This window comes from Oncorhynchus clarkii, chromosome 10 (genome assembly GCF_045791955.1).
Source record: "Oncorhynchus clarkii lewisi isolate Uvic-CL-2024 chromosome 10, UVic_Ocla_1.0, whole genome shotgun sequence".
NCBI lineage: Eukaryota > Metazoa > Chordata > Actinopteri > Salmoniformes > Salmonidae > Oncorhynchus > Oncorhynchus clarkii.
In genome coordinates, this window is record NC_092156.1 from 2,165,565 (window position 1) to 2,177,263 (window position 11,699).

The window sequence follows — 11,699 nt, forward strand, 5'->3', positions numbered from 1 at the left end:
CTGTACTGTTGGAGCTAGAAACACAAGTATATTGTTAGGTATTACTGTTGGAGCTAGAAACACAAGCATATTGTTAGGTATTACTGTTGGAGCTAGAAACACAAGCATATTGTTAGGTATTACTGTTGGAGCTAGAAACACAAGCATATTGTTAGGTATTACTGTACTGTTGGAGCTAGAAACACAAGTATATTGTTAGGTATTACTGTTGGAGCTAGAAACACAAGCATATTGCTAGGTATTACTGTTGGAGCTAGAAACACAAGCATATTGCTAGGTATTACTGTACTGTTGGAGCTAGAAACACAAGCATATTGTTAGGTATTACTGTTGGAGCTAGAAACACAAGCATATTGTTAGGTATTACTGTACTGTTGGAGCTAGAAACACAAGCATATTGTTAGGTATTACTGTTGGAGCTTGAAACACAAGTATATTGTTAGGTATTACTGTTGGAGCTAGAAACACAAGCATATTGTTAGGTATTACTGTTGGAGCTAGAAACACAAGCATATTGTTAGGTATTACTGTTGGAGCTAGAAACACAAGCATATTACTAGGTATTACTGTTGGAGCTAGAAACACAAGCATATTGCTAGGTATTACTGTACTGTTGGAGCTAGAAACACAAGCATATTGTTAGGTATTACTGTTGGTGCTAGAAACACAAGCATATTGTTAGGTATTACTGTTGGAGCTAGAAACACAAGCATATTGCTAGGTATTACTGTACTGTTGGAGCTAGAAACACAAGCATATTGTTAGGTATTACTGTACTGTTGGAGCTAGAAACACAAGCATATTGTTAGGTATTACTGTTGGAGCTAGAAACACAGCATATTGCTAGGTATTACTGTACTGTTGGAGCTAGAAACACAAGCATATTGTTAGGTATTACTGTTGGAGCTAGAAACACAAGCATATTGCTAGGTATTACTGTTGGAGCTAGAAACACAAGCATATTGCTAGGTATTACTGTTGGAGCTAGAAACACAAGCATATTGTTAGGTATTACTGTACTGTTGGAGCTAGAAACACAAGCATACTGCTAGGTATTACTGTGTACGCGACCAATAATCTTTGACTTGTTGCACACCACATGAGACGGTTCTGAGATGATTTCAGGATCGACCCTGATAGGGGAACATCTCCATCAGACTAATTACTCCCCTCTGTGGAAGTCATCAAAACGCTGACAAAACAAAATGGGTGATATGATATGCCAGGTTTTACGAATCTATAAAGAGCCATGTATTATTCAAAGCCCTTGTCATTTTAAGTTGTTCCAAGAGTTGGTTGTCACTACTTAGAGTCGATGAAGAGTCTCTCGCACATAATCCTTCACCAAACGCATCACGATCTGCGGTAAATAGACATTTTACATTCTGAATTTGACAGGGTTTTTGCTCTCTTAAGAATAAAGTGGTGTCAAAGTCTTCTCCTAAAGAAAAGTCCCGGGTACCATAGAGAACACAGTAAGCACACTGTCAGCTGTTATAACATGGCTGAATGGAAGAGCACCCACCTCTTGTTCTATTCTGTTCATCGCTGACGAGAGCTGCTATTCCAGCAGACAGACAGACTAATTAATTCATCATAGAGGCCATCGTTGTGAGCGAGAAAGAGATGAGTGGATGCGTGTTTTAGAGACACAGGGAGAGAGAGAGAGACAGAGAGCAACAGAGAGAGAGAGACAGAGAGAGAGACAGAGACAGAGAGAGAGACAGAGAGAGAGAGAGACAGAGAGAGAGACAGACAGAGACAGAGAGACAGAGAGAGAGACAGAGACAGAGACAGAGAGAGAGACAGAGAGACAGAGAGAGAGACAGAGAGAGAGAGAGACAGAGCAAAAGAGTGTATGCATGTGTGTGTCAGAGAGAGACAGAGAGAGTGAGACAAATCAAATTTTATTAGTCACATGCGTCGAATACAACAGGTATTACAGTGAAATGCTGACTTACGAGCCCCTAACCGACAATGCAGTTTTAAAAAATACGGATAAGAATAAGAGGAGCAGTAAAAAACAACATTATATACAGGCGGTGTGGAGGCTATATACAGGGTATTACGGTACAGAGTCAATGTGGAGGCTATATACAGGGTATTACGGTACAGAGTCAATGTGGAGGCTATATACAGGGGGTACCAGTACAGAGTCAATGTGGAGACTATATACAGGGTATTATGGTACAGAGTCAATGTGGAGGCTATATACAGGGGGTACCGGTACAGAGTCAATTTGGAGGCTATATACAGGGTATTACGGTACAGAGTCAATGTGGAGGCTATATACAGGGTATTACGGTACAGAGTCAATGTATAGGCTATATACAGGGTGTTACGGTACAGAGTCAATGTGGAGGCTATATACAGGGTATTACGGTACAGAGTCAATGTGGAGGCTATATACAGGGGGTACCGGTACAGAGTCAATGTGGAGGCTATATACAGGGGGTTACGGTACAGAGTCAATGAGGAGGCTATATACAGGGTATTACGGTACAGAGTCAATGTGGAGGCTATATACAGGGGGTTACGGTACAGAGTCAATGTGGAGGCTATATACAGGGTATTAAGGTACAGAGTCAATGTGGAGGCTATATACAGGGGGTACCGGTACAGAGTCAATGTGGAGGCTATATACAGGGTGTTACGGTACAGAGTCAATGTGGAGGCTATATGCAGGGTGTTACGGTACAGAGTCAATGTGGAGGCTATATACAGGGGGCACCGGTACAGAGTCAATGTGTGGGGGCACCGGTTAGTTGAGGTAGTATGTACATGTAGGTAGAGTTAATTAAAGTGACTATGCATAGATGACAACAGAGAGTGGCAGTGGTGTGGAGAGGTGAGAGGGGGGCGGGGGGATGTGAATTGTCTGGGTAGCCCTTTGACTAGGTAGGTGTTCAGGAGTCTTATGGCTTGGGGGGGTAGAAGCTGTTAAGAAGCCTCTTTGACCTCGACTTGGCGCTCCGGTACCGCTGTGGGGTAGCAGAGAGAACAGTCTATGACTAGGGTGGCTGGAGTCTTCGACAATTTTTTAGGCTTTCCTCTGACACCGCCTGGTATAGAGGTCCTGGATGGCAGGAAGCTTGGCCCCAGTGATGTACTGGACCGTACGCACTACCCTCTGTAGTGCCTTGCGGTCGGAGGCCGGGTAGTTGCCATACTAGGCAGTGATGCAACCAGTCAGGATGCTCTCGATGGTGCAGCTGTAGGACCTTTTGAGGATCTGAGGACCCATGCCAAATATTTTCAGTCTCCTGAGGGAGAATAGGTTTTGTCGTACCCCCTTCACGACTGTCATGGTGTGCATGGACCCGTCTTTTACTGCTGCTGCTACTCTCTGTTTATCTTATATGCACAGTCACTTTAACTATACATTCATGTACATACTTCCTCAATTGGCCTGACCAACCAGTGCTCCTGCACATTGGCTAACCGGGCTATCTGCATTGTGTCCCACCACCCACCACCTGCCAACCCCTATTTTTACGCTACTGCTACTCTCTGTTCATCATATATGCATAGTCACTTTAACCATATCTACATGTACATACTACCTCAATCAGTCTGACTAACCGGTGTCTGTATGTAGCCTCGATACTGTATATAGCCTCTCTACTGTTTATTGCCTCTACTGTATATAACCTCTCTACTGTGTATAGCCTCTCTACTGTATATAGTCTCTCTACTGTATATAGCCTCTCTACTGTATATAGCCTCTCTACTGTATATAGCCTCTCTACTGTATATAGTCTCTCTACTGTATATAGCCTCTCTACTGTATATAGCCTCTCTACTGTATATAGCCTCTCTACTGTATATAGCCTCTCTACTGGATATAGCCTCTCTACTGTATATAGCCTCTCTACTGTATATAGCCTCTCTACTGTATATAGCCTCTCTACTGTTTATTGCCTCTACTGTATATAACCTCTCTACTGTGTATAGCCTCTCTACTGTATATAGTCTCTCTACTGTATATAGCCTCTCTACTGTATATAGCCTCTCTACTGTATATAGCCTCTCTACTGTATATAGCCTCTCTACTGTATATAGCCTCTCTACTGGATATAGCCTCTCTACTGTATATAGCCTCTCTACTGTATATAGCCTCTCTACTGTATATAGCCTCTCTACTGTATATAGCCTCTCTACTGTATATAGCCTGTCTTTTTACTGTTGTTTTATTTCTTTACTTACCTATTGTTCACCTAATACCTTTTTTGCACTATTGGTTAGAGCCTGTAAATAAGAATTTCACTGTAAGGTGAAATCATGATAATGCATATAAAAAAAGCAATAAACAATAATACCAACAACAACAAGAAAAACAGTATTAAAGCTTTTCAATACCTGTTGTATTCGGCGCACATGACAAATACATTTTGATTTGATTTGTTAGTTGTTCAGCGCATCCATCTGGCCCTGCGGCCTTGTGAATGTTGACCTGTCTAAAGGTCTTACTCACATGCGGAAAGCGTGATTACACAGTCTTCCGGGACAGCTGGTGCTCTCATGCATGTTTCATTGTTATTTGCCTCGACGAGAGCATAGAAGTAGTTTAGCTCGTACAGTAGGCTCGTGTCCCTGGGCAGCTCTCGGCTGTGCTTCTCTTTGTGGTCTGTAATGGATTGCAGGCCCTGCCACATCTGACGAGCGTCAGAGCCGTTGTAGTACAACTCGATCTTAGTCCTGTATTGACGCTTCGCCTGTTTGATGGTTCGTCGGAGGGTATAGCAGATTTCTTATAAGCTTCCGGGTTAGAGTCGCGCTCCCTGAAAGCGGCAGCTCTAGTCTTTAGCTCAGTGCAGATGTTGCCTGTAATCCATGGTTTCTGGTTGGGGTATGTAAGTACAGTCACTGTGGGGATAACGTAATCGATGCACTTATTGATGAAGCCAATGACAGATGTGGTATACTCCACAGTGCCATCGGAAGAATCCAGGAACAAATACCAGTCTGTGCTAGCAAAACAGTTCTGTAGATTAGCATCTGCTTCATCTGACCACTGGGACTGCCCCTCTCCAAATAATAATTATAATACCTAAGTAGTGGGGCTGACTACAATACTGTCCACTAGGGGGTGTAGTGATATCAACAATACTGTCCACTAGGGGGTGTAGTGATATCAACAATACTGTCCACTTTATAAATACATCTGATTTGATGATTAGGGGTGTAGTGATGCTCTCTTCTCCTCTACACACGTACAGTTGGCCTGACATTGGCCTGGTACAGTACATCTGGTACAGTAGGCCTGGTACAGTTGGCCTGACAGTGGTCTGGCCTGGTACAGTAGGCCTGGTACAGTAGGTCTGGTACAGTAGATCTCGTACAGTAGGTCTGGTACAGTAGGCCTGGTACAGTAGGCCTGGTACAGTAGGCCTGACAGTGGTCTGGTACAGTAGATCTCGTACAGTAGGTCTGGTACAGTAGGACTGGTACAGTAGGTCTGGTACAGTAGGCCTGGTACAGTAGGCCTGGTACAGTAGGCCTGACAGTGGTCTGGCCTGGTACAGTAGGTCTGGTACAGTAGGTCTGGTACAGTAGGTCTGGTACAGTAGGCCTGGTACAGTAGGCCTGACAGTGGTCTGGTACAGTAGATCTCGTACAGTAGGTCTGGTACAGTAGGCCTGGTACAGTAGGTCTGGTAGAGTAGGTCTGGTACAGTAGGCCTGGTACAGTAGGTCTGGTACAGTAGGCTACAGTGATAAAATGCTGACTGACAGTTACCATCAATATAATACATGTGGGGGAGAATTCTCTAATTTCTCTTTTAATAAAACAAAAATCCTTATGTGTAGTGACTTAAAAATAAAAAATAAATAATTCCACACCAATCAAAGACATTATCAGATACAAACGTGCTTTTTTTGTAGTCAAGATGAAAGGGGTCCGTTGGTGATTGGTTCCTGTGTTAACCCCATAGCAGCCAGGCTTACACCAGACAGTCGGGGGTTAAAGGTTGTTCCTAGAACTGGGCTCCCGAGTGGCGCAGCGGTCAAAGGCACTGCATCTCAGCGCTAGAAGCGTCACTACAGACCCTGGTTTGATTCCGGGCTGCATCACAACCGGACGTGATCGGGAGTCCCATAGGGCTGCGCACAAATGGCCCAGCGTCGTCCTGGTTAGGGTTTGGCCGGTGTAGGCCATCACTGGAAATAAGAATTTGCTCTAAACTAACTTGTCTGGTTAAATAAAACAATGAAACGTGACATACAGTGCCTTGCGAAAGTATTCATCCCCCTTGGCATTTTTCCTATTTGTTTCATTGGAATGGCCTAGTCAAAACCCAGACCTCAATCCAATTGAGAATCTGTGGTATGACTTAAAGATTGCTGTACACCAGCGGAACCCATCCAACTTGAAGGAGCTGGAGCAGTTTTGCCTTGAAGAATGGGCAATGTGCCAAGCTTATAGAGTCATACCCCAAGAGACTTGCAGCTGTAATTGCTGCCAAAGGTGTCTCTACAGAGTATTGACTTTGGGGGGTGTATAGTTAGTTATACACGCTCAAGTTCAGTTTTTTTTGTCTTATTTCTTGTTTGTTTTACAATAATACATATTTTGTATCTTCAAAGTGGTTGGCATGTTGTGTAAATCAAAATGGTACAAACCCCCCAAAATCTATTTTCATTCCAGGTTGTAAGGCAACAAAATAGGAAAAATGCCAAAGGGGGGGGTGAAGACTTTCGCAAGCTACTGTACAACGTCATCATGATAAGGTTCTCGTCATAGGGGATGGAGATAAATCTTCATAATTAGCCATTGGGATTAAACTATCACATTTCATAGTGCTTTTAAATCAATTTCCTCGTCAAAAAGCTGGATGACGATGACGATAGCTGGAATACTCGTCTACATACTCATCTATATCGTCATGACAAAGCACAGTATATATTTAGTAGAAATGTCCAGTCAGCTCTCCACATGTCCACATGTTGCTTCTACCTTATTAGAATGACGAAATACAGTATATATTTAGTAGAAATGTCCACATGTTGCTTCTACCTTATTAGAATGACGAAATGCAAAAACAGACTAGCTGAATAGCCTGCCCCGGTCTCGCCCCAGCCCGCCCCAGCCCACCCCGGTCTCGCCCCAGCCCGCCCCGGTCTCGCTCCAGCCCACCCCGGTCTCGCTCCAGCCCACCCCAGCCCACCCCGGTCTCGCTCCAGCCCACCCCAGCCCACCCCGGTCTCGCCCCAGCCCGCCCCGGTCTCGCCCCAGCCCGCCCCGGTCTCGCTCCAGCCCACCCCAGCCCACCCCGGTCTCGCCCCAGCCCACCCCGGTCTCGCTCCAGCCCACCCCAACCCACCCCGGTCTCGCCCCAGCCCGCCCCGGTCTCGCCCCAGCCCGCCCCGGTCTCGCCCCAGCCCGCCCCGGTCTCGCCCCAGCCCGCCCCAGCCCACCCCGGTCTCGCCCCAGCCCACCCCGGTCTCGCCCCAGCCCCCCCCGGTCTCGCCCCAGCCCACCCTTGTCTCGCCCCAGCCCACCCCGGTCTCGCCCCAGCCCACCCCGGGTCTCGCCCCAGCCCACCCCGGGTCTCGCCCCAGCCTCCCCCGGTCTCGCCCCAGCCCACCCCGAGCCCATCTCGCCCCAGCCCACCCCGGTCTCGCCCCAGCCCACCCCGGTCTCGCCCCAGCCCACCCCGGTCTCGCCCCAGCCCACCCTGGTCTCGCCCCAGCCCACCCCAGGCCACCCTGGTCTCGCCCCAGCCCACCCCGGTCTCGCCCCAGCCCACCCAGCCCACCCCGGTCTCGCCCCAGCCCACCCAGCCCACCCCGGTCTCGCCCCAGCCCACCCCAGCCCACCCCGGTCTCGCCCCAGCCCACCCCAACCCACCCTGGTCTCACCCCAGCCCACCCCGGTCTCGCCCCAGCCCACCCCGGTCTCGCCCCAGCCCACCCCAGCCCACCCCGGTCTCACCCCAGCCCACCCTGGTCTCGCCCCAGCCCACCCCGGTCTCTCTCCAACCCTCCCCGGTCTCGCCCCAGCCCACCCCGGTCTCGCAGCATCTTTCCATGTGAAGTCCTGTATGTTTTGGAGCGTACCATTCATTCCAGAATTAACTGATTTGAAAATAAAATTATACCCAAACATGGTCATGGACTCTTGACAGTTCACCAGACATTACCTGAGTGCTATTGGAACACGAAAGGTTGGAAGTCCTGTGGAATGTTCCGGAATATTTCAGTTCTAAGAGATAGATATAGCCAGTCTTCTGAACGGTCATACATTCTGATTAGCAACCAACCAGTTGACCCTTAAATTGACCGGAAGTTGACATGAAGTTGACCAAACGTTACCTCAGACTGATGTGCTATTGAAGAAAAGTTCAGTGAAATGTAAAAGTCCACTCAGAGAGAGTTCTTGGAGAAGCATGGCATAAATCTTCAGAGTAACTTCTTATAATGCTCATCACTACAAGGTACAACTACCAAAAACTAAAATAGTGGGTAGGAGGTTTCCAATTGTCAAAGAAGGTATATAGAGTAGAGATACATCAGTAGTGATTGTGTTCTTTATGTTAATAATCACATGAATGAAGTTGCATAGGGTGTATAGGGATGTGGTTCTCTTTCACACACAGGTTGTCCCAATAATCTCTACTTTCTACCAAAGTGTGCACCTGTTCACTTCCCTTCGTGGATTTGAAAGGAAAGGACTGGTATATAGAAACGCCCTCTGAGAAGGCTGGAAACATCTTCTAAAAGGGGGGTGTGGGAGACTATTCTTTTTTTAATGCCTCATTTAGATATTGTTCTGCTTATAAAATCTGCAATAAGGCAATAACCCCAAATGTCAGATGTACATCAGTTTGACTGGTTCTTAGGAAATGAAAAGTTGTGAAAAATAAAATGTCTAAGATTTTAGTTAGTCTTGCATGATATTTTCTGTGGTTGAAATACTGTCATATTTTACGCAACCGTGGCCTGCACCAATGGATCCTACTAACCTGCACAAATGGATCCTACTAACCTGCACAAATGGATCCTACTAACCCACACCAATGGATCCTACTAACCCACACCAATGGATCCTACTAACCCACACCAATGGATCCTACTAACCCACACCAATGGATCCTACTAACCCACACCAATGGATCCCACTAACCCACACCAATGGATCCTACTAACCCACACCAATGGATCCTACTAACCCACACCAATGGATCCTACTAACCCACACCAATGGATCCCACTAACCTGCACCAATGGATCCTACTAACCCACACCAATGGATCCTACTAACCCACACCAATGGATCCCACTAACCTACACCAATGGATCCTACTAACCCACACCAATGGATCCCACTAACCCACACCAATGGATCCTACTAACCCACACCAATGGATCCTACTAACCTACACCAATGGATCCTACTAACCCACACCAATGGATCCTACTAACCCACACCAATGGATCCTACTAACCCACACTAATGGATCCTACTAACCCACACCAATGGATCCTACTAACCCACACCAATGGATCCTACTAACCCACACTAATGGATCCTACTAACCCACACCAATGGATCCTACTAACCCACACCAATGGATCCTACTAACCCACACCAATGGATCCTACTAACCCACACCAATGGATCCTACTAACCCACACCAATGGATCCTACTAACCCACACCAATGGATCCTACTAACCTGCACCAATGGATCCTACTAACCCACACCAATGGATCCTACTAACCCACACCAATGGATCCTACTAACCCACACCAATGGATCCTACTAACCCACACCAATGGATCCTACTAACCCACACTAATGGATCCTACTAACCCACACCAATGGATCCTACTAACCCACACTAATGGATCCTACTAACCCACACCAATGGATCCTACTAACCCACACCAATGGATCCTACTAACCCACACTAATGGATCCTACTAACCCGCACCAATGGATCCTACTAACCCACACCAATGGATCCTACTAACCCACACCAATGGATCCTACTAACCCACACTAATGGATCCTACTAACCCACACCAATGGATCCTACTAACCCACACTAATGGATCCTACTAACCCACACCAATGGATCCTACTAACCCACACCAATGGATCCTACTAACCCACACCAATGGATCCTACTAACCCACACCAATGGATCCTACTAACCCACACTAATGGATCCTACTAACCCGCACCAATGGATCCTACTAACCTACACCAATCCATACCACTAACCTACACCAATCCATCCCACTAACCCATGCCTACAACAATCCATCCCACTAACCCATGCCTACACCAATCCAGCACGTTTAAATTCCTCAGATTGCACACTTCAGGAGGAAAGAGAAGTTATTGGGATGGTGTGAAGGGTCTATGGTCTCTTTGTCTATAAAGTGGAGATGATTTTTGTACATTTTCTATTTAACCTTTATTTAACTAGGAAAGTCAGTTAAGAACACATTCTTATTTACAATGACGGCCTAGGAACAGTGGGTTAACTGCCTATTCAAGGGCAGAACAACAGGTTTTTACCTTGTCAGCTCGGGGAATCGATCGAGCAACCTTTCGGTTACTAGTCCAACGCTCTAACCACTAGGCTACCTGCTGGTTACTAGTCCAACGCTCTAACCACTAGGCTACCTGCTGGTTACTAGTCCAACGCTCTAACCACTAGGCTACCTGCTGGTTACTAGTCCAACGCTCTAACCACTAGGCTACCTGCTGGTTACTAGTCCAACGCTCTAACCACTAGGCTACCTGCTGGTTACTAGTCCAACGCTCTAACCACTAGGCTACCTGCTGGTTACTAGTCCAACGCTCTAACCACTAGGCTACCTGCTGGTTACTAGTCCAACGCTCTAACCACTAGGCTACCTGCTGGTTACTAGTCCAACGCTCTAACCACTAGGCTACCTGCTGGTTACTAGTCCAACGCTCTAACCACTAGGCTACCTGCTGGTTACCAGTCCAACGCTCTAACCACTAGGCTACCTGCTGGTTACTAGTCCAACGCTCTAACCACTAGGCTACCTGCTGGTTACTAGTCCAACGCTCTAACCACTGGGCTACCTGCTGGTTACTAGTCCAACGCTCTAACCACTAGGCTACCTGCTGGTTACTAGTCCAACGCTCTAACCACTAGGCTACCTGCTGGTTACTAGTCCAACGCTCTAACCACTAGTCTACCTGCTGGTAACTAGTCCAACGCTCTAACCACTAGGCTACCTGCTGGTTACTAGTCCAACGCTCTAACCACTAGGCTACCTGCTGGTTACTGGCCCAACGCTCTAACCACTAGGCTACCTGCTGGTTACTAGTCCAACACTCTAACCACTAGGCTACCTGCTGGTTACTGGCCCAACGCTCTAACCACTAGGCTACCTGCTGGTTACTAGTCCTACACTCTAACCACTAGTCTCCCTGCCCCCTCTACACTCTAACCACTAGTCTCCCTGCCCCCTCTACACTCTAACCACTAGGCTACCTACCCCCTCTACACTCTAACCACTAGGCTACCTACCCCCTCTACACTCTAACCACTAGGCTACCTACACCCTCTACACTCTAACCACTAGTCTCCCTGCCCCCTCTACACTCTAACCCTGCCACCCCCCCCCCCCCCCCCCCCCAGGTAGCCTAGTGGTTAGAGTGTAGGGGCGGAAGGTAGCCTAGTGGTTAGAAATCTTTCCTCTGTTTAGGAG

General features: G+C 47.1%; 1 protein-coding gene across 1 annotated transcript; it reads left to right on the forward strand.

The window, feature by feature from the left end:
- The first annotated feature begins 6,841 nt into the window (after positions 1-6,841).
- On the forward strand, positions 6,842-8,036 carry LOC139419787 (uncharacterized). The gene is made up of 2 exons (XM_071169773.1): positions 6,842-6,899; positions 7,081-8,036. Exons 1-2 carry the CDS (start codon positions 6,842-6,844, stop codon positions 8,034-8,036), a joined length of 1,014 nt encoding a protein of 337 aa, XP_071025874.1.
- Positions 8,037-11,699: the final 3,663 nt, after the last annotated feature.

Excerpts from the sequence above, each read along its gene's own strand:
- LOC139419787 (XM_071169773.1), top strand. The coding sequence starts at position 6,842 with ATGACGATAGCTGGAATACTCGTCTACATACTCATCTATATCGTCATG. Across the intron at positions 6,900-7,080 it reads TATCGTCATGACAAAGCACA|CCCGCCCCAGCCCACCCCGG; the intron begins GTATATATTTAG and ends GTCTCGCCCCAG.